This window comes from Nuphar pumila, chromosome 15, assembly GCF_984573655.1.
Source record: "Nuphar pumila chromosome 15, dmNupPumi1.hap1.1, whole genome shotgun sequence".
NCBI lineage: Eukaryota > Viridiplantae > Streptophyta > Magnoliopsida > Nymphaeales > Nymphaeaceae > Nuphar > Nuphar pumila.
In genome coordinates, this window is record NC_143263.1 from 79341423 (window position 1) to 79369422 (window position 28000).

At 35.3% G+C, this 28000-nt stretch overlaps 1 protein-coding gene across 1 annotated transcript; it reads right to left on the reverse strand.

The window, feature by feature from the left end:
- Positions 1-1093: 1093 nt before the first annotated feature.
- On the reverse strand, positions 1094-27997 carry LOC149815717 (APO protein 1, chloroplastic-like). Its single transcript, XM_089988333.1, has 5 exons — positions 27935-27997; positions 27763-27799; positions 27630-27676; positions 3493-3860; positions 1094-2142 (listed from the first exon to the last, which is right to left on the reverse strand). The coding sequence occupies exons 1-5, from the start codon at positions 27953-27955 to the stop codon at positions 1305-1307; spliced, it is 1311 nt and encodes a 436-aa protein (XP_089844459.1). The 5' UTR covers positions 27956-27997; the 3' UTR covers positions 1094-1304.
- Between the last annotated feature and the right edge of the window lie 3 nt (positions 27998-28000).

The following is a 28000-nucleotide window of genomic DNA, read 5'->3' on the forward strand; positions in this document are numbered from 1 at the left end:
AACTTGTTCTTAAGCGACTCACTTCTATACCTTATCGAATCAGTTCTGGAAAAAGCATATGCTGAAACCTACAAGGTTTGTTTAGAGGGAAGAAGCTTTTGATCACGTATTTGCATTATGTAAGCATGTCTCAAGGGCTTAAAAAAAAAACGAACAGCCCCAATGTACAAAAATTGTAATTACTCAAAGTGTGTTTTCACCTAAGAACATATTGCAAGGTGCAAGTAATTAACAAATCATAATTAACACGAGTCAATACAACCCACACTTTAAGTTTCAGCTCAGTAGGATCATACCTTCAATTGTAGAAAATATTTAACCCGAATACACTTATAAATTAACAACCCTTATTGAGCATCAAAATAAATGTACACATGGAGCTGATTTGAACCTTGCAACATTAAGAAAATTCTTGCTGTTGTTTTTTTGTGTAATCGAAGCCTTACTAATATCTTTACTCCAACAATTTTACCCCAACTCAAAATTGGTTAAAGTCCAGCTCCATTGACAACCAACCGTTTTTGTCTAAAGAGCCAAAACAATTCATACCTAAATCATTCCAGTTTAAACTGCTCTGAATCTGGTCTAATCTAGATCCCAAACCAAACTCAACCCTACCTATTAAAGACTTAGCCTGATATTTACTTGACCTATTTGTATCCAAACCAGTATTATACACCCTTACATGATCACCTCTACATGTCTGAAGTATAGGATGCATCTGAACCCAATTTCCATTGGTTTGGGTTTAATCCAACTTAAGATCCCACTTAAATTGGATTAGTGAAATCCAGCTCCATCCCAAATAAACCGACCCACTTACACCCTTTTATGCGTTGACGTGAAAATGGATTTTCAGCCAAAAGAGTGCAGGCTAGGTATCATGTGCAGCATGTACCTTGATCATTGGAGCAACATCGTAGCATGCATGTCATGAGTTGAGTGTAAATACCGCATGCATGCAATGATCAGGTAGGAGTCAAACACAAAATAGCCAGTCACCTCTTAAAGTTGGCGAGCCATAATCTGGACAATCTGAAAGTTGGAAGTTATTAAGATGGGTTAAATCCTTTTGTTACATAAACCACATGACAAATGCAGCCCAATTAGATCCCAAAAGCAACTCACATGAATAGTACTAGAAATTTGTATTCAATACCTAACCTGTTTCTCACTTCTGTGAATGCATATACACAATGATCAATGATGATACAAACCCCATCAGACATGATGGGGTTGATTGGCTGTGTATGAACTCATACAAGGTAAAACAATGTAAAATGGTATAGTTCAGGATCATGGCATCATGCTACAAGTTTGGCTTCCTCACAATCTGGAATCACAATGTCCAACCTCATCATTGGCTTATACTTCTCTGGAATCTTTGCACCAGCCTGCACACACAATTCAACTACTGCTGGAGCCTTCCCGTAATATGACTTCAGTGGAAAACTGAATGATGGCCCACTTGGATCCCTTACATGCCATACATAGTTGGGAGGCACCACCTCGTCGAGTGTTGCGTCTTGCCAACCATGTTTTCCGTCCCGCCACTGATGCTTGAATGAACCACACAGCTTGGCATTGTGACCCCATGGCCCTATGTGCACCTCCGAGCAGTAGCCACATGCTTTCACCGTGTACTTCTTCATCAATTTTGCTGTGCCTCCCCTAACAGTTTCCCATGATTCAAGCGTCCTCTCAGCAAGCTCATGCATTTCTGAAGCTGGCAAAGGAGATGGATCAGGATCAACGTTTATTCCGTATGTATCAAGGTCCAAGAGCGCAGACTGTTCACGTGTACACCGCTTGGGCTCATCTACAAAACCACCACGATCTACTACTTTTTTCCCAAGCATACGGATGGGAACAAGCCGTCTACGCGATGGATACTCAGGCAAGTCCACACCTGCTTGGATGCATAGCTCGACGACTGCTGGGATCCTATCATAGTCGAATCTCTGCTCATGCTTGATACGCTTGCCAAATGGGTCATAGAGGTGATAGGATTCTATGGGGATGAGAACATCGTTAATGGTGCCCCTAACCCATCCATGTTGGCCTCTACGCTCACCATTGCCAATGCCCTGACAATCTTTCATCTGATGACCACCTGGAGCAACGTGCAGTTCTGAGCAGTATCTGTATTTATATATACGGTCAGAAACTTAGAATTTCGCAGTTGGTGTAACTCATTTACAGGAAACGAGCAGTTTAAATCTGAGACCAAACTACTACGTTTTATATCAAAACCTCCCAACTCTCCTATTAAATGTCGCTATGAGGAAAAGAACTATATGGGAATAAAGGACTAGGGAAGTATTATATGATATATCATGGTTATATAACCTGTAACTAACAATCATGAACTATATTTATCAAGAGATAAGCTTTGCATAGTCGACTTAGAATATAGGCACCTTATTGAGCATCCCCTCTTCTCTGGAATTGAGACTGAGAAGTATGCATGTGCTTTGGTCCTTCATGCTATAATTAGGGCTGGTAAAAGAACAGAGCAGCTTGTGTTTTGGCTTGGTTCGGCTCATCACAAACTCGTTCGTGATCGGTTCGTATAGCTGGCGAGCTGAGTCCCGAGCAGCTCATTTAGCTTAAACGACTTGAGCCCGAATACATGGTGTTCAGCTCGGCTTGGCTCGGGACAGCTCATATAGATAAAAAATATATATTTATATATAATATATATTTTATGTGTAATATATAAAAAGAATGCATAAAATATATATAAAAAGAGAATGATGAATGAAATATATATATATATATATATATATATGAACTATTAAGTGTAATATATAGCAAACATATATATTTTAAGTGTAATATATACAAATATATATGTTCCACGGATAAATAACATGAAATGTTTTTACATGAGCCAGCTTGTGTTGGACTCGTCTCATTTAGGGAGCTCGGCTCAGCTAAACACGAACACGAGTCGAGCCATGAGTTCAGTCCCCTGGTAAACGAACCGAACCGGAACATGCACTGTTCGGTTCGTTTGGCTCATTTACCAGCCCTAGCTATAATCTACTAGTAGTGAGATCCAAACAAAATTAATACACCAAGTTTTTGGGAAGTGAAAAAGAAGGATGATTTTCATTTTATGGAAATAGCAGAAGCAGTCTTCCTTTGTAAGCAAAGAATTAATAATCTTAACATGCCTATCAAAGAAATTTCTATGATCATGTCAGCTCGCTATCATAGCTATCCTAGTGACTAAGTGCTAATATTCCCATTAAAAATACTAGGTGGTGATCTTAGTGATGCAATTGGGTCCAAGGACACATTCATGCAGCCACAGCAGTCAGATATTTGGTGCAAACTGGAGTGAGCATGTCATTAAACTCACATGGAACTGAAGGTTATTTATTGGGAGATATTTAAGGTGTGGCCAACTTGCACAAAAGACATTGGAGGAAGAGCACACTTCCACAGTACAGAAAGTAACGAAGAAAAGACATCAGAATCAGTTACCTACAACCATAAACCGGAACAAAGTTGACAAGCACTGCCAGGCCTTTAATCAGAGCTTTCCATGCATCCAGAACCTGATAAGCCACAGGAATTAGCTCAGGGACAAGTAATCCATTCTTTGGAGTTTCAAGATGCTTCTCTATTCCCATTTGTGCAAGTTTCTTATCTGCCCTTGCAGCTCGTTGTATGCTTCTAAATGGAACTGCATATGGTTTCTTCTTGTTCTTTGGGAGAATAGGAGGGAGATCAACATTCTGAGGATATTTGCGGTGTTGCCTGCCATTTGTATCCAGACTGGGTTTTCCAGCAACACAAATGAAAGCCTTCCTTGATGTCTGTCCACTTGTCCAGATTGGGTGGATTCCAAACTGTGACATGCAGAAGCCACAAGTTAAAAAAAAAACACTTTTCACGTATTGTTTTGCTCAAGAAGGCAGTGTGAGATTAGAGCAATGCAGAGAATGCTCCTTTTTGGATCTTCAACTAAGTTCTCAGACTATTTATATATCAGAGCTTGGATTAAACATCTAGAAGCATAAAAAGCTCTACAACCAAGCATTTTTATCTTTAGAAATTGCAAATCTGATACAGAAGCTAACAATACTAAGTTTTTGGTTATCATGTTGACTCTCCACCTGATTACTGCTTCGTATAAGTGCTGCTTCAGTTCTCTACCACTTTCTGAAACTGCCTCAAATGAATGCAGATATGATTTGTCCTTTCTTTTTCTTTACACCACTCTTTCTTCTAGACTTCCACCAAGATAAACATCTCTTATTCCATCTTTATCACCTTAGCAAAACTTATAACCATATGTGTAATGAAATATGCGGAAGCACGAAACACTAGCCACTAAGGGCTTACAAGATCACAATCACACAAGTGCACATGCACAAGTCCACTATGGGACAATACAAAAGTCAATAAGGCAAAAAAAAAAAAAAACACAAAAATGTAAAAAATATAAGCCTTTATTGATCAAATGCTTAACCAGAGTTACCAGAAGCGCCTAGGCAAAAGGGGAAGCGCGCTTCCCCGAAGCGCGAGGGGAAGCGTCCCCCTTTTTTGGAAAGCGCGCTTCCCTTTTATGAGAAACATGCTTCCTATAAATGGGAAGCGCGCTTCCCCCTCACTTCCCAATTTTTTTCGTTTTTTCGCTTCCCCGTCGCATCCGGTTCGCTTCTGAGATGGTTCAGAATTTTCTTCTAAGTGGTCCCACGCTTCCTCGCTTCCTAAATTTTTGAAAGTTCCTCGCTTCCCGCTCCCGCTCCCGCTTCCCGTATCGCTTCCCGCTCCCGCTTCCGCGACTGGTAACTCTGTGCTTAACACAAGCATTGAAAGAACTAATGCGGTTTTACCCTTATTTATACACAAGACCACATTAAAAGGGGAGGCCATTGGGAGATCCAAAGACTCGTTGGAGCTCCCAATGCCCTAGCCTTTGGTTAAAAGACAAAAAATAAAAAAGACTGTCACTAGTTGAGAGTTTGATAGAGTTTATTACAAAGGAAAAAGACCAAAATATCACTGAGAGAATTATATATATAGATAGATATATAATTTTAACACCCTCCCTCAAACTTACAGTATAATCACCGAAAGTCTTTTTAGTAGAAACAAAAAACGTGGAGCAACAAGAGTTTTAGTAAAGAAGTCTGCAAGCTGGAATTCTAAAGTGACAAAAGGCAACTCAATAGTTTCTCTTAGAAATTCATCATGAACATAATGACAGTTCATCTCAAAGTGTTTGGTGCGCTCATGAAAGGTGTAGTGGTTGACAATGTGAATTGCACTTTTATTATCACAACACATCTTCGAAAGTTTGGAGATGTCGATACCCATATCTCTGAGATGACTTTTTAACGATACAAGTTTCATAGTTGTTGTTGTCATAGTGTATTCGGCTTCAGTAAAGGATAGTGAGACATTCTGTTGCTTCTTGCATCTCCAGGCAATCAGTGAATCTCCTTAAAACACACAAAATCTAGTAGTTGAAATTCTATCATTGTGATTTCCTCCCCAATCAGCGTAGTATAAGCACGTAAATCTAAAGATGAGGATGAGGATAGAAAGAGTCCTTTAGTTATGGTGTTCTTGATATATTTGATGATCCTTGGTAGAACACTCATGTGCACAGTTATTGAAGCATGTTGAAATTGACTGGCAGAGTGAACAAAATGTGCTATATCTAGTCTGGTAATAGACAGATAAGTGAGAGACCCAATCAGTTGTTTGTAAGGTGTGTGATCTTCAAGAAGAGTCAGATATTCAAGTCTTAATTTAGCATTCACTACTTCGGGATTTTCTGCTTATTATTTGAAATTTCAGATTTACCACATATATCTGCAAAAATTTCATTTGAAAAAAAATGTATCCTCTACAGGAATATGCAACTCCAATTCTTAAAAAATATCTTAAGAATCTTAGGTTAGACATATCAAAATTTTCTTTTAAAACATTTTTAACATGACTAACTCTTTGTTTGGCATTTCCTGTTATTATCATATCATCTACGTAAAGTAGAAGGATAACAATATTGATACCTATATTTTTGACAAAAAGAGAAGTGTCAATATAACAGGAATGAAAATCCAAATTAATCATAACATTACTGAATCTATCACACTAGGCCTTAAGAGCATGTTTAAGACCATACAAAGCCTTTAAAAGTTCAAGAGATTTTCCTTTTTCAATATCAAATCCCGACGGAGGATCTATATAGACTTATTAATTTAGTTCTCCATTAAGAAAGACATTTTTAACATCTAATTGATATATAGGTCATTTTTTAGTTGAGGCAACGACAATTAGAGTCCTAACACTAGTTATTCTAGCTACAAGTGCAAAGATTTTCTCATAATCAATTCCATACTCTTGGGAGTATCCTTTGTAAGAAGATGAGTTCTTGGATCATCACCAATCGAAACTTCAAATAGCTCCAACCAAAGTGACAAGAAAGATCATTCACAAGAACCACAAAGGTTCATACAAAATACCCAAAATGGGTATACAACAAGAAGAAAAAAAAATATTATAGAATGAGAAAAGCTTACATTGTAAGGGGGCAAAGCCCCATATTTATATTACATTGAGAGAGGGGTAGAAGAGAGAGTTGTTGGGCATTATAAGGGGGCAAAGCCTCATATTTATATTACATTGAGAGAGGGTAGAAGAGAGAGTCGTTGGGCTCCCAACGGCTTTAAATAGAGCCATTGGGAGTCCAACGACTCTTTTACTTTTTGACTAAGTCAAATATTGACTAGTCAAAAAAGCTAAAAAAGTAAAAAATGAAAAAGAAGAAAATCCTATTCTAACTAAGCTTAAAAAGAAAAACAATTCCTAGTTAGCCTAGGATGTTACATATTATTTAACACTCCCCCTTTAACTTACAGTTGGATAACCGAAAGTTTGTCCAAGAGAGTGAAATCAAGGAGAAGCAAAAGGTTTGGTAAAAAAATCTGTCAGTTGATATTCTTAAGAAACATAGGGAAGATCAATGGTGTTGTGTTCCTCTCATACATAGTGATAATCCATCTCGATATACTTGGTTCACTCGTGGAATGTCCAGTTGCTGGCAATATAAATAGAACTTTTGTTGTCACAGTATAGTGATGATGCTCCTGCACTTTGAACACCCATACCCATGTCATGAAGCAAGTGCCTTAGCGAGACTACTTCCATAGTAGTTGTCGCCATAGCTCTATACTCAGCTTCAGTTGACGAGATGGCAACTTTTTGTTGATTCTTGCATATCCAAGAGATCAATGATTCACCTAAAAATACACAGAAACCAGTAGTTGGGTGTCTATCATTGAGATCGTCTCCCTAATCTGCATCAGTATAAGCAGTTAAATCTAAGGAGGAAGAAGCAGACAAGAAAATTCCTCCAAAAATAAAAGTTTTAATATATCTAATAATACGTAAAACAACTCTCATATGAATAGTGGTAGGAGAATGCTGAAATTGGCTTGTTGTGTGAACGACATGCATAATGTCAGGTCTTGTAATAGAGAGATAAGACAGTGCCTCGACAAGTTGTCCGTAAGGTGTTGGATTTTCAAGCGGTTCTCCATCATCAATCTTCATTTTGATATTTATAACTTTAGGAGTGTCGACCTATTTTTCATCTGAGATACCAAACCAGTCAACAATATCTAGAGCAAATTTAGATTGAGTTAGCAAATAGCCTCTAGAGAAATAAGCAACTTCTATATCAAGAAAGAATTTTAAAAAACCCAAATCATTCATTTCAAAGTGTGTTTTGCTAAATTTTTTTATATTGTTAACTCCCCGTTTATCACTTCCAATGTTCATCATGTCGTCTACATAGAGGAGAATAATAATAATACCTGCATCAGAATTCTTAACAAACAAAGGTGTGTTAGTAAGACAAGATTGAAAACCAAAATCAATCATAACTTCACTAAATTTGTCATACCAACCTTTTGGGGCTTGCTTAAGCTCATACAAAACCTTATTTAAACGAAGAGCTTTTTCTTTAGGAATATTGATGCTAGGTGGTGATTCCATATACACTTCTTTGGCTAAGCTCCCATTGATAAATGCATTCTTGACATCCATGTGCTATATATGTCATTTCTTTACAGAGGCAAGAGCTATTAAGATCCTAACTATGGTCATTCTAACAACTAGAGCAAAAGTCTCTTCATAGTTTATTTCATACTCTTGAGAATAGCCTTTGGCAACTAATCGGGCTTTAAACCTCTCAAGAGTGTCGTCACTTTTGGTTTTAACTTTATACACCCATCGACAACCTATAGGCTTTTTGCTCGGTGGAATATCTTGAATAGTCCAGGTATTCGTCTTTTCTAAGACTTAATTTTGTGGTCATTGCTTCGACCCATTCAGACTGTTTCTTTGCTGCAATATAGTTAAAAGGCTCTAGGTAAGAGTAGGCAATGTAGGCTTGATACTTCGGTGAAAAAGACTCATAGGACACAAAATTTTTTAGTACTTTTGCCACTCTAGATGACTTTTTAGTTGATGTATCTTCCTGTTCTTTAGTATATTTTTCGAGAGCACATGGTTGTTCTAAATTACCCTACCTAGAATATTGAATATAATCTTGATTATCACTAAATGATTATGTACTTATCATGTCATTTTGATCATATTGATTTTCATTAATATCACCTTCATCAATCTTTGAAACTAAGTCTAATAAGAAAGAATACTCATCTATTTCCTTAGAGTTCTCATTCTCAAAGAAACTTTCCTTATCTAAGAAAGATACATTTATTAATACATATAACTTTTTAGTTTTAAGGTCAAAACATTTATAGCCTTTTCAGTGATTTACATATCCTAAAAAAACACAAGGAATAGCACGAGGAGAGAGTTTGCCATTTTTGTCAGAAAAAACAAAATATTTGCACCAAAAAATCCTTAACCTAGAAGAGTCTGGAATTTGTTTGAAAAGTTTTTCAACATGAGATATATTGTTTAATGAAGAAGATGATATTTTGTTAATAAGATAGACTGCAGTTAGAGTGGCTTCGGCCCAAAAAATCTTTGGTACTTATGTGTAATGAGTAAAGTTCTTGTTGTTTCTATAATATACCTATGCTTTCTTTCTACTAAATCATTTTGTTGAGGAGTATAAGGATATGATTTTTGATGTGTAATACCAAATAGATTCACATAATTTTTAAATTCTTTTGATAAAAACTCTCCCCCTGAATCGGTGCGAAAGATTGAAATATCATTCTTAAATTGATTTTTGACTAGATTATGAAAATGTGAGAAAACTTCATATTTATGCTTAAGAAAATAGATCCAAGTATGTCTTGTAGAGTCATCTACGAAAATTACATAATACATAAAACCACATTTTGATATAACATCCGAATGTATTAATTCAAGTGGTCGAGAAGAGACAAAGGTTCTTTCTTGAAAATGTAGTCTTTTAATTTTACCAAGAATATATTTTTCACATGTAAAGGTTTCAAAATTATAAAAAAAATCATCTTTGGAAAAAACTAAATCTTGGATACACTAGGATGAACAAGTCTCTTGTGCCATAGATTCAAATCCATTTTATGAACATTACAACATAATATATTCTTGGGTATTACGAAAAAATCCATGTAGTATAAGCCTCCTTTATGGCCTTCCCAAATTAACTTCCCTGACTGGTGATCCTGCACTCGACAACCACGAGAGGAGAAGAAAACATGGTATCCATGGTCAGATAATTGAGAGACAGATGCAAGATTTAGGTTAAGTTTAGGAATATATCTAATTTGTGAAATACAAAATCTTTTTGAGTTTTAAAAAATATTTTCAAAATTTTCTATTCATTTGATTTCAAGAGATGATCCATCAGCGGTAAAAACATTTGACCCATTTGAGTTATGACATTCGGATAACATATCAATATTTGGTGTCACATGAAAAGAGACACTTGAGTCAAAGAGATTTACCGGGATCAGAGTGTTAAAATGTAACATATACATAATATAATAATAATAATATGATATATTATTATTATTATATTGTATATATATTTTTCTATTTTTATTTTTATTTATTTTTAATTTTTTTACGTTATTTACATTATCTAGTTCACTTAGAACTAGATAATGAGCTTTGGTCAAGTTCCAGATGGAACTTGACCAAGCAATCTAGTCGTTGGAACTAGTCCAACGGCTAGATTTCTAGTCGTCCAACGACTAGAAGGGAGAGCTCCTTGTGAGCTCTCTCCATTGCTCTTGTACAAATAGGGGTTCAACCCCCTCTTTGTAAAACCACTTCTTGTAATGCTTTTTAAGCATTTTCTTACATAAATAAAAGTGTGTTATTTATGTGTGTTTTTCTATTTTTACCCTTTTGTGGGCTTTGTGTCTTTTAGACACTTCCTTTTGAGTGATCCAAGTGCATTCGTGGAAGATCACGGAGAAAGGCTGCCTCGATTTTCGTGACCCTTGTGCAAAAGGTGTGTTATCACCTTATTCTTGCAAAGTGTTTCGTCACTTGGAGAGAAGTGTTTTATCACTTCATTATTGGCTGCAAAGCGCATTATTTGAAGGGCTTCAACATCTTTTGTATTGCATCTCTTTCCCTTCTCACATTTTTTTCATTTCTTTTCTTCTATCTTTTCCTTTTCTCTTCTTGTAAACGATGGATGACAATGATAAAGCCACCATCATCCCTATGAAATTAAGCGACAAATTATGTAACATGGGCTTCAATCATGAAGCACCATATATGGGGTAAAGGCTTATGCGGAATTGTGGATGGTTTCGATTCGGAACCTAAACTATCCTTTACTAAGAAAGAGGGAGATAAAGAGGTCCCATTATTAGAAGAGGAGAAAATCAAGGCTCTAGCCTCCTATGAAAAAAAGTGGAAAGAGTGGAGAATGAGACATGCGAAAATAATGTCATGGCTTATCAATAGTGTTGACATTAAAAAATGTTTCAGTCTTGCCAAGTTTGAACATGCTGATAAGGCATGGGAATATTTGAAAAATATGTATTCCCTTAAAGATATTGCACATGTGTGCAATCTTCAAGAGAATGTTTGAATGAAGACCCAAGGAGATAAATCAATTCGCGAATATTACAATGGGTTGTCCAAACTCTGGGAAGAACTATCTCTTTTGGAACCAAAATGGCACTGTGCCGAAGATATCGAGCTTCGCCAAAAGCAACTCGATGGTGAACATTTTTACCAGTTTATAACTGGGTTAAGGCCAGAATTTGAGTCCACCAAATTGGCCCTCCTTCACCGGGAGAAAGTTCCTTCTATTGTAAGAACTATTGAAGAATTAACAATGGAGGAAAATCGTCTCCGAAAAACTTCTTCTAAAGCTGATGATGATACCGTCCTAGCTGTATCTAGGCCTGAGAATCATACTCACACTTACAGGCCACCTTATTTTAGGATGTAGAATGACGAGTTTGACAAAAGAAAAGTTATTTGTCACCACTATCATAAACCGGGGAACTATAGGCCTCAATGCCCAAAGTTAAAGAATAGAGATGAAAAAAAGGTTGCATCAGTTGAAGCCGAGCCAAAAGATCAAAATGCACCCATTTCTATGGCTCAACTTATGAAGATTCTTCAGCCTCTTCTCCAAGGGGTATCGTCTTCCGCTGAAGCCTCAACTGGAGCAGCAGTCGCATCTGTATCCGGTCCAGGTAACTTTCCTTGGCTTTTAGATTCTGGTGTCTCATTTCATATGACCCCAAATCATAAATGTTTATCCGAATGTCTTAAAAATAACTCAAATATTTTAAAAGTCTTTACAGCAGATGGAACATCTCTCGAAATTAAAAGAATTGGATGTTTTGAAATAAACAAAACCTTTTGTATTCCAGAAGTTAGATATATCCCAAAACTAAATTTAAATCTCTTATCTGTTTCTCAAATTTCTGATTATGGATGTAATATATCCTTCTTTTCTGCTGGTTGCTAGATACAGGATCGTCAGTCAGGGAAGTTGATTAGGGAAGGCCATAGAGAAGGAGGGTTATATTACATGGACTTTTTGGAACTACCAAAGAATGTTTTTTGTTTAAATGTTCAGAAATTGAAAATAGACTTATGGCACAAAAGACGACCATCCTCATATGTTTAAAATCCAATTCTTTCTAAATTTGGGAAAATTTTGTAAATCTAAAAATTTTGCTTGTAAAGACTACATTCTTGGTAAAATGAAAAGATTATCGTTCTCTAGTAGAACATTTGTCTCTACAAAACCTCTTGAGTTAATACATTAGGATGTTTGGGGACCCACACCAATTATTTCTAAAGGCGGTTTTGCATATTATGTCATCTTTGTTGATGATTTTTCTAGACATACTTGGATTTATTTTCTTAAACATAAATCCGAAGTTTTTTCCCACTTTCAAATATTTCATAAAATGGTCACAAACAAATTTCAAAACAATATCTTCATTTTTCGCATAAATTCAGGGGGAAATTTATGTCTGGAGAATTTAAAAACTATCTTAATTTATACGACATTATTCATCAACGATCTTGCCCAAATACCCCTCAACAGAATGTTCTGGCAGAACGCAAACATTGTCATATTATGGAGACCACTCGGACTTTGCTAATCGCAAGTCAAGTGCCTAAAGGGTTTTGGGTTGAAGCAGCTCTAACTACCACTTATCTCATAAATAGAATGTCATCTTCCTATTTAGAAAACATATCCCCGATTGAAAAACTTTATGTTGTAGATCCAGGTTACTCCAGGCTAAGAGTGTTTGGTTGCAAATGTTTTGTATTTACAGACAAGAACGATAAATTCTCTCCTCGTGCAATCCCATGTGTTTTTTTAGGATATGCTGAAAATAAAAAGGGTACAGATGCTATGATCTTCAAAATGGTAAATTATATGTGTCAAGAAACGTGACCTTTCTTGAAAAAGAAAATTTTTTTGAAAGTGAAAAATCCAAGGATATTACTGAATATTCTTTTTTAATTGATTTAACTTCAAAATCCAGTGAAAAGGATGTTGAATATAACACTGACAATGATCAAAGTCCTGCTATCTATGAAAATAATAGTGAAGATCACACCAGTAAGGATGTTAGCTTACAGTATTCAAGACGAAGAATTAGAGAGCAACGACCTCCATGTGTGTTAGAAAGATTTTTTGAAGCTCCTCCTCGCAGGACTTCTAGAATCTCTAGACCTCCTGAAAAAATTGTCTCTTATGAATCCTTTTTACCCTCATATAGGGCAGCCCTTGCATTAATTCAATCCTATGTTGAACCATCCTCATACTTTGAAGCCAAAAATCATGAAGAATGGATTGAAGATATGAAAATAGAGTTAGATTAATTAGAGAAGGCCAACACTTGGTCCATCCAAGACTTGCCTCTTGAAAAAAAACCTATAGGTTGTAGATGGGTCTATAAAGTCAAAACAAAAAGTGATGGGACCCTCGAAGGGGTATAAGGCACGACTCGTGGCCAAAGGCTATGCTCAAGAGTATGGCATTGACTACGAAAAAACCCTTGCTCATGTGGACCGAATGACCATAGTTCGAACTTTAATTGATTTAGCTTCTATCAAAAAATGACTTATATTTCAAATGGACGTCAAAAATGTTTTTTTAAATGGGAATCTTGTTGAACAAGTATACATGGAAGCTTCGTCGGGTATCAGTCTTCTAAGGGTAAAATTCTTCGTCTTAAGAAAGCTCTTTATAGTCTCAAATAGGCACCAAAAGCCTTGTATGACAGATTTAGTCATGTTATGACTGATATTGGTTTTCGTTCTTGTTTGACTGACACTGCCTTGTTTATTAAGTAATCTAATGCAAGTATCATTCTTCTTCTTCTTTATATGAATGATATGATTATCACTGGAGGTGACAAACAGGGAGTTGCCAATATCAAAACTCTTCTTAAAACTCATTTTGAGATGTCTGACCTAGGACTATTACGATATTTCCTAAGAATAGAAGTTGTTTATTCCCCTATAGGGTATTTGATATCTTAATCTAAATTTGCCTTTGATATTGTTTGCAGGTCTGACATTACAGATGATAAGAAAGTAGATACTCCAGAAGTAATGAATGTTAAAATGAAAATTGATGATGGAGAACGACTTGAGGATCCTACTTCGTTAAGACAACTTGTTGGAGCACTTTCCTACATTTCCATCACTCGACCAGACATCGCACATACTGTACACACAGCTAGCCAATTTCAGCATGCTCTCAACTCTGTTCACATGAGAGCAGTTTTACGTATTATAAGATATTTAAAGAGTTCCCTCAAACGAGGACTCTTCTTGTCTGCATCGTCATCTTTAGATTTACTTGCTTATACTGATGCTGATTGAGGAGGTGATCCTAATAATAGGCACTCAACCATTGGTTTTTGTGTGTTTTTAGGTGAATCTCTCATATCGTGGAGGTGCAAGAAGCAGCAAAAGGTTTCTCTTTCCTCCACTGAAGCTGAATATAGAGTCATGAAAACTACCACAATGACAGTTGTTTGGCTCAGACGACTGCTAGCTGATATGGAAGTTGAAGCAACACAAGTATCACGCATGTGTTGTGACAACAAAAGTGCAATCTACATCACAAGCAACCTGACTTTTCATGAATGCACCAAACACATAGAGATGGATTGCCACTATGTCAGAGAGGAGTACCTGCATGGCACCATTGATTTGCCATATATTACATCAGAATACCAATTAGTAGATTTCTTCACTAAACCTCTTGCAGCTCCTAGATTCCACTTCCTTTTAGACAAACTTTCGCTCATTGTACCATAAGTTTGAGGGGGAGTGTTAAAATGTAACATATACATAATATAATAATAATAATATAATATATTATTATTATATTGTATATATATTTTTCTATTTTTAGTTTTATTTATTTTATTTTTTTGTGTTATTTACATTATCTAGTTCACTTAGAACTAGATAATGGGCTTTGGTCAAGTTCGAGTTGAAACTTGACCAAGCAATCTAGTCGTTGGAACTAGTCCAACGGTTAGATTTCTAGCCGTTGGACTAGTCCAACGACTAGAAGGGAGAGCTCCTTATGAGCTCTCCCCATTACTCTTGTATAAATAGGGGTTCAACCCCCTCTTTGTAAAACCACTTCTTGTAATGCTTTTTAAGCATTTTCTTACATAAATAAAAGTGTGTTATTTGTGTGTTTTTCTATTTTTACCCTTTTGTGGGCTTTGCTTAAAGTGTCTTTTAGATACTTCCTTTTGAGTGATCCAAGTGCATTCGTGGAAGATCACCATTTCATTCCATGGTATCAAAGTTGCGGGATTATTAGATCTTGGAGAAAGGCTGCCTCGATTTTTGTGCCCATTGTGCAAAAGGTGTGTTATCACCTTATTCTTGCAAAGTGTTTCGTCACTTGGAGAGAAGTGTTTTATCACTTCATTATTGGTTGCAAAACGCATTATTTGAAGGGCTTCAACATCTTTTGTATTGTATCTCTTTCCCTTCTCACATTTTTTTCATTTCTTTTCTTCTATCTTTTCCTTTTCTCTTCTTGTAAACGATGGATGACAATGATAAAGCCACCATCATCCCTATGAAATTAAGCGACACAAATTATGTAACATGGGCTTCAATCATGAAGCACCATATATGGGGTAAAGGCTTATGGGGAATTGTGGATGGTTTCGATTCGGAACCTAAACTATCATTTACTAAGAAAGAGGGAGATAAAGAGGTCCCATTATTAGAAGAGAAGAAAATCAAGGCTCTAGCCTCCTATGAAAAAAAGTGGAAAGAGTGGAGAATGAGACATGCGAAAATAATGTCATGGCTTATCAATAGTGTTGACATTAAAAAATGTTTCAGTCTTGCCAAATAGAACATAGTGTTAGAGTCGTTAAGCTTAATGGGTTTAATGGTGACATTATCATTGTCAACAATTTTACAAGGTTTAAGAAAGAAAATAAAGAAAAAGAAGAAAGAAGAAGAATAGAGAAGAAGAATAGAAGAGATGAAAGAGAGGATAATGAGTACTCCACCACCGATAACGAGTATGAGTGCTCTTCCAAGCTTTTACACGATCACAATTTCACATACACTTGAAAAGAACTTCGCTTCTTCAAACTTTGAATGACATGTTTCCCGATGCACCAAAAATAAACTTAGCTTGATCAACAAGCTCTGATACCATGTAAAAAGATGAGTTCTTGGATCATCCCCAATCAAAACTTAAAATAGCTCCAACCAAAGTGTCAAGAAAGATCATTTACAAGAACCACAAAGGTTCATGCAAAATACCCAAAAAGGGTATACAACAAGAAAGAAAAAAATATATTATTGAATGGGAATCACCCTTAGAAAAGCTTACATTGTAAGGGGGCAAAGCCCCATATTTATATTACATTGAGAGAGGGTAGAAGAGAGTCGTTGGGCTCCCAACGGCTCTAAATAGAGCCGTTGAGAGTCAAACAACTCTTTTACTTTTCTACTAAGTCAAATATTGACTAGTCAACAAGGCTAAAAAAGTAAAAAATAAAAAAGAAGACAATCCTATTCTAACTAAGCTTAAAAAGAAAATCAATTCCTAGTTAGCCTAGGATGTTACATATTATTTAACATTTTTTAGCTACTAACCTAGTTTTAGATCTTTCTAGAGTTCCATCACTTTTGGTTTTAACCTTAAAAACCCATCTGCATCCAATGGTTTTCTTGTTTAAAGATAATGTAACTATTTTTCAAGTTTTTGCTTTCTGAAGGGCATCTAGTTCTATATTCACCGCTTCAATCCAATGAGGAACAATTTTGGCTTCATTATAATGTGAAGGCTCATGGTGTGAATGTAATGCTATTAGACAAGTCCTATAATTAGGAGATAACGACTCATAAGAGAAAAAACTATTTGGTGGAATAGATACTCGGTTAGATCTTCTAAGTGAAGCTTTTTCTATAGGCTCGCTATATTGAAATTTTTTTTCTAAGGCACTAGTAGGATTATTTTGCTCACGCCGGGTATAAACTTGAATATTCTTAGGAGAACTATTAATGATGTCATCACTACTCGGTGATGCCTCAATATTGGGGTATTGATGGTTGTTATTATCTATAATTTCATGATGATTCATCATGAGTATGTAAATCTTTTCTTGGAGAGAGATCATAAAAAACATATGGTCTATTTCCTCTTTCTTATCATTATCTTCAAAACCATTTTCATCCTCTTATAATGTCACATCTTTAAAAACATAAAGTTTATTATTTTTGGGAGCAACACATCTATATCCTTTTTGGTTTTTACTATATCCAACGAACACACATTCAATTGATTTTGGAGATAACTTATCTCTTTTGTGTAATAGCACAAAACATTTACAACAAAAAACTCATAGACGATTGAAATCGAGTGTCATTTTGCGAAATTTTTCATAAGGGAAAACATTTTTCAAGGTGGATGATAACATTCTATTTATCAAATAAGTGGAAGTTAAAACGGCTTCGACCCAAAAACTTTTAGGAATATTTTTTGAAATAAGTAGAGTTCTAACGGTTTCTATTATATGCCTATGTTTTCTTTCCACTAGTCCATTTTGTTGGGCACGATTTTTTATGGCAAATCCCATTTTGCCTTAAATAGTTTTGAAATTCATTTGATATGTATTTCCCACCCGAATCCGATCTAAAAATAGATATATTGCTTTGAATTTAATTTCTAACTTTCATGTGAAAAGACTTATAATTTAAATCCCCTATGGGATGAACTAGCACTTTTGGAGCCTAAGTGGGTTATCATTGAAGATGTGAAACTTAGGCAAAAACAAATGGAACAAAAGAGATTTTTTCAATTATTGTATGGGCTTCGTCCCGAATTTGAACAAATCAAGGTTAGGTTGACTTAGACTCCCATATAGATATATTAAATAATATATATACTTATATTACATTAATCTTAACACCCCCCTCAAATTTATTGTGTCTCAGTGTAAGTTTGAAATTACAAAAGAAAAAACCCATTACACAAGATGTCTTCGTAGACTTCATCAAGTTTTTCCATTTGACGCCTCTTAAAGGGACACTCAATCATATGCTATATTACATAAATGATCTTTAATATCATCAATCCTTGATATTCTCCAAATGTCTTTAGGATCATTCCTACCGTTAATATTTGAAGAACTTGTAAAGAGAGTAAAAACAAGAAATAACTATATTATATATATATATATATATATATATATTATGGAGAAATGATGGCTAAGCACACAAACATAAGATTCGTACAAAATAAGTCAATTTAACATTTTTCAAAATCATTTAAAGTAAGAATTTTAAACAGTCATTAACTACAAACATGATAGTTATTGACAAACTTGATCATAATAGAATAATATTAAGAGATGCAAACAATGAAAATCATGAACATATATATTTATCACAAAAGACATTAATGCATAACAATCATAGATTTTCATCATTATTAATACTATGAAGGAATAACTCAATAATAAATCATCTTTATACAACGAAAGATATAAATAGGAATTGATCAATTAGAAGCAATATTTAAACTAACAACTAATGCATATATGAATGAACCATGCAATAAATAAACAATCTTTCAAGAACACATGCTTGGAAATAAGCAAAAATAAAAGAATCCCAATGAGGATTCACACAAATACAATAGTAGTGTCGAAGCACTCAAGAGCAATCAAATGCACACAATAGCCACTAATGGGCATACACATACGAGATTTTACTAATGAAATGCTTAAAAAAACATATAATAAAATATACAAAATTACAAAAACAAAGTGCAAAAGCACATACAAGTCCAAGAGTGGACAATATAAAGGCATGAAGATGTAATATAAGCACAAAAGTGCAAAAGCACAAGTTCACTATAGGACAACACAAAGGGCCAACAAAGGGCAACACAAATAAGTAAAAAATATATTCGTTAATGAATATATGCTTGAAAAAGCATAAACTTATACAAATTATGCAAGACAATCAATCATGGAATAACTCATGCAACTAAAGCATAATGCAAAATGTATGAAAACATTTCAACAACAATTTCTCATAAAAGAGCAAATGAGTTTAAAAAAAATTATGAAGAGATTTAAAAAAATATCATTTATCATAATTAATGAATCTTGCAAATTAAAACACTAGTTTGACCACCACAAGCAATCACCTCCTAGGCCTCCAAACCTCAAATATCAAGTGTATCAATGACTAAAACAAGAGCATAATGCCAACGAAGGGCTAAAATCACATATGAAGGTGTGAATAAACATCTTTTGTCAACATATAATGACACTCAAAAATCAAGTGTATCAACGACTAGATCAAGAGTATAATGCCAACAATAGGCTAAAATCACATACAAAAGTGTGAATAAGCATTTATTGTCTATATATAATGCCACTAAAAAAATTAAGTGTATCAACGACTAGATCAAGAGTACAATGTCAACAATGGGCTAAAATCACACACGAAAGTGTGAATAAACATATCTTGTCTACATATAATGACATTAAAAAATAAGTGTACCAGTGACTAAATCAATAGTATAATCTCAATGCCAACAAAGGGCTAAAAACACACACGAAGGTGTGAACAAACATAATGACACTTAGATAAGAGGCATATAAAGGAGAAGACACTCAAGGTAAAAATGCTTGTAATGGAGACACACTAATGTCATAAATAAGAATATCAATTTTAACAATCTTTCAACACGCTTTAGTTTCAAAAATAAATACCATCACAGATAAATAGAGTTATAAGCATCCATAATAATAATGAATATACAACAAATGAGTGAAACACCACATTTCAGATCCATAAATCAAACAATTGTCAGTTGCAGTCAAACCATAAGTTGACAATTTAAACTGACATAAAACGAAGTGCACACAACTCACCCCAACAAATATCTCTGAATCAACAAAAGCATATATGTATTCAGAGGCCAATCAACTATCAATCAAAGCTAAGATTGGTGTCAACATGACATACATAAACTTTGATAATTGCAGATTTATAAGATTATTTGAGGTGCACACATAGCTTACCTCAACGGCTAGCTCAGAATTCCAACAATAATGAGTTCAAAGGCCAATCAACCATCAATTAGACCAAGGACAAGTGACAACACGTCACTCTTAACCTTTGAAAATCTAGATTGATAAGAAGACATGAGGTGCACACACAACTCACCTCAAAGACAAACCCTAACCCAACAAGACCAAAAGAGATGATGCATCATATAAAATTTTGTGATGGATAAATAAAAACGCCATAAAAAGGCAATACAAACTCACATGATTCAATTTCCAAATAGGGGAGTTCATATCAAATAACTGATTTGAAAAGACAAGTTTCAAATCAAATAAAAAAAAGTTAGGTAAAAACCTTAGTATAAAAATTAGTGCAATCATATACACAACAATATGTCAATGGATGCAATTATATGCAATACAAGATGTCTTATGACAATTTTCAAAATCTTCAATAAGCAAACAACGAGTCATGCTCAATATAAGCACTCTTTATAGAGGTGGTGGAATTATGAAGTTTGAGAATCCTTCAAAAGATCATAAATTTACCAATGAGAACCAAGTGCACTAAGCATATCACATACAAAAGTAGAATGTCAATACACAAGAGAGAAATCACAAAAAACAAACACATTTTTTATACGATAACAAGTCAAGCTTATGCCTTTTAATAATTAAGGCATATACCAAAAATAAAATCTTAATCCAACATGTGTCATTTGAAAATAATCTTTACTTAATAGAGTAATATTGCTCAAATATATATGAAATAACATATTAAAAAAGGCTTCATTACAAATAGATCACGATAAAAGATTATGCGTGATCACATCATAATATAATAAAAAATTTCAAAGATAGTCCATACATATGCTAAGAAATATAAACTTTAGTATTTTGCAAAACACATAACATTATAAGAAGCCACATATTTAACTTAAGTGGATAACTCCAAAGGTGTTCTAAAAGAACACAATCACAAATCCCACAAGAGGATAGACAATAAGGTACAATATATATATATATATATATATATATATATATAATTGTTCAAATGAAATGAGTGTATAAAAGCATATGCAAAATATAGTTTTTCACTACATATATCCATAATCTAAGACATATCAAAACACCACAATTTTCACATACTTTACAAAAATATTTATTTTTAACATAATTCATTTTTTTAAACTTACCCTACATATAAAAAACAAGAAGTCAAAGATATATACCGAAATGCAAAATCTTTGAATCTATTTCATTTATTAATACGAATCATTTCCAAGACCTTGATGCCTTGCTCTTATACCATGTCATAAAATGGTGCAGATTCCCATGTACTCCAATTGATGATCTCCAAGACTCAAAACATTATACATTTAAACAACAAACTAAAGAATCAAAAGGCATATCAAAAAATAAATAAATAATTTTATTCATAATGGACATTAAAATAAATACAAAATAAAATTACATTCCATCCTTACTACAATGCATTAAAAAAAACAATACACAACCCTAATACTACGTATCACTCTCTCACCTTTACAAAGGCACCCACCCACCCATATTTATAGAGAAAGGTAGAGAAGAGAAGGAGATAAGTAAAAAAAAAGAGAAGACTTCACATGTGGGAGAGAGCTCCCAATGGCTAGAATTTTAGCCATTGAGAGTTAGTCAAGCTAGTTTGACTCAGAGTTGCCAATTGAGGAAGCGGGAGTGGGAAGCGAGGCACTTTCAAAAATGTAGGAAGCGGGGAAGCGTGGGACCACTTAGAAGAAAATTATGAACCGTCTCGAAAGCAACCTAGGAAGCGAACCGAAAGCGAGGGGGAAGCGAAAAAAAAAGCGAAAAAATGGGGAAGTGTGGGGGAAGCGCGCTTCCCATAAATGGGAAGCATCCCCCATAAAAGGGAAACGCGCTTCCCATAAAAGGGAAGCGCACTTCCCAAAAAAGGGGGACGCTTCCCCTCACACTTCGGAAGGGTGACGTTTCGCGCTTCCAAAGCGCGCTTCCCCTTTACCCTAGGCGCTTCCGATAACTCTAGTTTGACTAGCTCCCATTAGCTAGAGTTCTAGCTGTTGGGAGCAAGTCAAGGCTAGTTTGATGTGACTCCCATATATATTATTATATTAAACAATATATATGTATATATATATACTTATATTACATTAATCTTAACAACATCTCCCTCTAAAGCCTTCTCTTGATCTCCTTCAATTTTTGTGAGCTTGAGTTGGGGTTCGGGGATAGTGCCCATCACATACCCCCAAAGCTTCTTTCCTTTGAGACTGTTTTTCATGGTGGATACTCACATCATGTAGTTTTTTCCATTGAGCTTGAATGAGAGGTCAATTTTGGTCTTCATTATATGAGAGAGAGAGAGGAAGAGGAAGAGAATGGAATGGAGAAAAGGAGAGCACGGTACCTTAGGAAACTTTGTCGCGGACACGATCACTTGATGGCAACTTTTCACAAATCCAAGAGCACTATGGTTCACTTAATGGCAACTTTCAAATCCAAGAGCACTATGGTTCTGATATCATGTAATGAAATATGCGAAAACACGAAACACTAGCCACTAAGGGCTTACAAGATCACAATCATACAAGTGCACATGCACAAGTCCACTATGGGACAATACAAAAGTTAATAAGGCGAAAAGAAATATACAAAAATGTAAAAAATATAAGCCTTTATTGATCAAATGCTTAACACAAGCATTGAAAGAACTAATGGGGTTTACCCTTATTTATACACAAGACCACATCAAAAGGGGAGGCCATTGGGAGCTCCAAAGAGTCATTGGAGCTCCCAACGGTCATAAATATGATTGTTGGGCAGCTCCAAGACCAAAGAGGCCCTAGCCTTTGGTTAAAAGACAAAAAAGAAAAGAAAAAGTAAAAAAAAAGGCTGTCTCTAGTTGATAGAGTTTATTACAAGGGAAAAAGACCAAAATACCCCTGACTTAAAAAGAGAAATTACAGATATATATATATATATATATATATATATATATATATATATATATATATATATATATATATATTATTTTAACAATATGATGCTTATCTTCTTATCAAACTCCTAACCAACACATGTAACAAAAAAAGCTTCTATAGTCAAAGAGGGACCATCATATTAATCCCAGATTAACTACAACTAAGATCCACTGATTCATCCAAATTCAAGTAAGAAAATGTGAAAATACTTATCTATGGCTGTAATTCCTTGATTCTTTTGGCCAACTGAGAGGATTCTAATGGCTATGATCTTCTATGAATTAATTGAATAAGAAAATAGGGTGAAGTCCAGGTTTTATCATGATTGTGCATTATGTCCTCTTCTGAGTGACTTTCATCTTCTCCTTCAATAGACTACCTGATCAAGCTATAGGCAAATTTAGTTTAAAGGTGAACATAATTCAGTCTTTCCTGTCTGTGATATGATTACAAAAAATCTGAAAAATCTTTCTTCTTTCCTGTTTCAAATCACAGCAAGTGGTGATATCTTTGTGAAAGCTGATCTGAAATATCATAGTTAACAACACACACACACTGTGTGTGTGTGTGTGTGTCTACGAATTTCTGATTTATGTCCTTAAAATCTGTAATGCAACAATAACATGATCATTTTATGAATAAAACTCATGGCACTCAAGAAGAACAGGAGGTCACATGTGACTGTGGAAGTAATCCAGCCTGACAGAAGAAACCTAAGCAGCAAAGATGGCAATACTGTGCAAGTCACAGTATCAAGCTTTCATCTACTGAGATTGGTTTAACCTAGACCATGTCAAATTTCATCTGCCTTAGTTTTGTACTTGATGGTCATCTTTCAAGCTAATTTGAAATCATATTATGTCTCATCAGCAATGAACAGGGATCAAATATAAAGCACCAGCAAGAATTAAAACATACTATTTTCTCAGCACTGATCTGTGATCAGCATGTTTGTTTATCTACACAGTTATTACAGTACACTGACATACATACAACAACAACAACAACAACTACGCCTTCATCCCAAAACAATTGGGGTCAGCGATATGAACCAAAAAAGAAATTCATTTTGGGTCTTCCACATGAATCCTTTTCCTCCAATCATTTCTATCCAACGCCATGTCCTCGGTGAGGTTCAAAGCATTCATATCCTTTCCTATCATCTCCATCCAAGTCTTCCTAGGCCTACCCCGACCTCTTTTAACTAATATATTTTCCCATTTCTCCAACCTTCTAACTGGAGCATCATTAGGCCTTCGCCGAATATGTCCAAACCACCGTAAACGATTCTCTCGCATCTTATTTTCAATGGGTGCAACACCTACCTTCTTACGTATCTCTTCGTTCCGAATCTTATCTTTTATTGTATTTCCACACATCCATCTAAGCATCCGCATCTCAGCTACACTCATTTTTTGAATATGATGTCTCTTGGCAGCCCAACATTCCGTACCATATAGTAAAGCGGGTCTAATAGTCGTCCTATAAAACTTTCCCTTCAACCGCAATGGCATTCTACGATCGCACAACACTCCAGTAGCACTTTTCCATTTCATCCACCCAACCTTTATCCTATGATTTACATCTCCATCAATTTCTCCATACTTTTGAATGATGGATCCCAAATATTTGAAATAATCATTCACCGGTATATCTTGCTCACCAAGCTTCACTACACTCCCATCACTACTTCGTTGCTTACTAAACCGACATTCCATATATTCAGTCTTACTCTTACTCAACTTAAAACCTCTAGCTTCCAATGTCTGTCTCCATAATTCTAACTTAGCATTAACCCCAGCTCTAGACTCATCAATCAAAACAATATCATCAGCAAACAACATACACCACGGTACATTTTCTTGAATTGATCTCGTAAGCTCATCCATCACTATCGCAAATAGGAAAGGGCTTAAAGCAGATCCTTGATGTAACCCAACCGTTATCGGGAAATTGGTTGTCACCCCTCCACAAGTGCGGACAATGGTTACTACTCCTTCATACATATCTTTAATTATACTAATGTACTTGAGAGAAACACCTTTCTTCATCATTGTCCACCAGAGAACGTCCCTAGGTACTCTATCGTATGCCTTCTCTAAATCAATAAAAACCATATGCAAATCTTTGTTCCTCTCTCTATATCTTTCAATAAGTTGTCTAAGAAGATGTATAGCTTCCATAAGTACACTGACATACATATTTTACAAAAATATTTTAAAGTGTCTCCCTTAATCAGGTTGGTCGATTTTTGGAAATACAATGAATGGAGTTATTGAATATGACAGATGGATAGGCTAAAGTCACCTTCTGTCCCAAAGGTCTCTTGGGTCTGAAGACAATGGGGGACTATCCACAGGTTGCTTGACAAATAAATGAATTATCATACTGCAATCCAGTGATATTCTTATAATTGCATCACGGATACCAGTTTATCTGATTATATTCATAGGCAGTCCTAGACATAAACATTGACAAACAAATTATATTGCAACTTTTTCAGATTTCAGAGACTCAAAACCCTTTACATTGTGACACTGAATTCTCAGTTGAGTTTCAAGCATAAGCAAATGGTATGTTCTTTAATTAGTTCAGTCTCTGGGGAGGAAAAGGGTAGTGGGGGGGGGGGGGTGGATAGGGCGTATTAGCCAGATTCATTATCAAATGGATCTGTGTTCTATTTGTAAACTGATTTTCATTTGGTATCAAGATACTGTAGGCCTTTTACCTCCAACATAATAATCCTTCCAGTATGAACGCTAGCATCATTGGGCATGCAATTCTGTTGTTAAAGTTCATAAGTTCATTATTCGACAATAAAAAATACACAACCAGTTAGATCATGGTAGGCATTCTCAAAACTCGGTCTCAGATCAGCTATTTGTGACTCTATAACTCGGTGAGTCGACTAACTCAGACGAGTTGAGAATCTTACTCAATTTATTAAAATAAATAACAAGCATACAACAACAACAACAACAACAACAACTACGCCTTCATCCCAAAACAATTGGGGTCAGCGAAATGAACCAAAAAAGAAAATCATTTTGGGTCTTCCACATGAATCCTTTTCCTCCAATCATTTCTATCCAATGCCATGTCCTCGGTGAGGTTCAAAGCATTCATATCCTTTCCGATCATCTCCATCCAAGTCTTCCTAGGCCTACCCCGACCTCTTTTAACTAATCTATTTTCCCATTTCTCCAACCTTCTAACTGGAGCATCATTAGGCCTTCGCCGAATATGTCCAAACCACCGTAAACGATTCTCTCGCATCTTATTTTCAATGGGTGCAACACCTACCTTCTTACGTATCTCCTCGTTCCGAATCTTATCTCTTATTGTATTTCCACACATCCATCTAAGCATCTGCATCTCAGCTACACTCATTTTTTGAATATGATGTCTCTTGGCAGCCCAACATTCTGTACCATATAGTAAAGCGGGTCTAATAGTCGTCCTATAAAACTTTCCCTTCAACCGCAATGGCATTCTACGATCGCACAACACTCCAGTTGCACTTTTCCATTTCATCCACCCAACCTTTATCCTATGATTTACATCTCCATCAATTTCTCCATACTTTTGAACGATGGATCCCAAATATTTGAAATAATCATTCACCGGTATTTCTTGCTCACCAAGCTTCACTACACTCCCATCCCTACTTCGTTGCTTACTAAACCGACATTCCATATATTCAGTCTTACTCTTACTCAACTTAAAACCTCTAGCTTCCAATGTCTGTCTCCATAAGTCTAACTTAGCATTAACCCCAGCTCTAGACTCATCAATCAAAACAATATCATCAGCAAACAACATACACCACGGTACATTTTCTTGAATTGATCTCGTAAGCTCATCCATCACTATCGCAAAAAGGAAAGGGCTTAAAGCAGATCCTTGATGTAACCCAACCGTTATCGGAAAATAAATAACAAGCATGTATATTATAATTTTATACTATAAGAATCAAACGATCTAAGGTCCTAAACCAATAATAAACAGTGAAAACAACAAACCTTTGCTGAATATTATTCATATTTAAGCTAATTTCAACATATAAAAGTAAGATCAAACATTTATGTTATCCAATAACTAGAGTTTATAGAGATCCAGGTTAGTCACAGGAAAACAATAAATAAAGCATTAAAAAAAAACTACCATCGCAATAAGATCAAACATTTATGTTACCCAATAATTAGTTTAAAGAGATCCAGGTTAGTCACAGGAAAACTAGAAATGAAGCATTAAAAAAAACTACCATCGCAATATTTGTAGGTTTGTTCGGAGACACACACACACACACACACACACACACACACACACACAGAGAGAGAGAGAGAGAGAGAGAGAGAGAGTCCTGCCAGTGACACTATGGCGGTTTGGGACTTGGACGGTATAGGGCAGAGACTAGGAAAGATGCTCAGAGACGGAAAATGGGAGTGGGGTATCTTTGCCTTCTTCCCAAAAAGAAATTCAACATTGCTTCTCCCAAAAAAATTTTTTTTTTGAGAAATTGAACACCAATATGCGATTATCTCGAGAAACTAACAGAAAAAGGAGAAAATCTGCCAAAAATCAAGAAAAATAACAAAACAAAAAAATTTCAAAGAACCTTCAGCTGGACAGCGTCAGAGTAATTCCCACCGAATTTTTTAATCCCTAGAAATTTAAAAAAGAAAAAAAAATAGTCAAAGAAAAATGTGAAACACAGAAAAGAATGAAAAACAAAAGGGAAAACCACAAACCTCCAGTTGTCGCTATCTTCGGCAGATTGGGCGCGAGCTAACAAAGATAAGAAAAACAAAATAAAACGAGAGAAAAAGAAAAATCATAACCAACAGAGATGGAATTATATTTCCTTCTTCCCAAACCGAAGAAAAGAAAAGGCAAGAGGAAATTTCACGGGTTCAAGCTTACCGCGAGGGTTAAGTTCTCCATGGGAGCAAGCACCAGCAGAGTAGCTTCGGCAGGGGCGCCCGCATC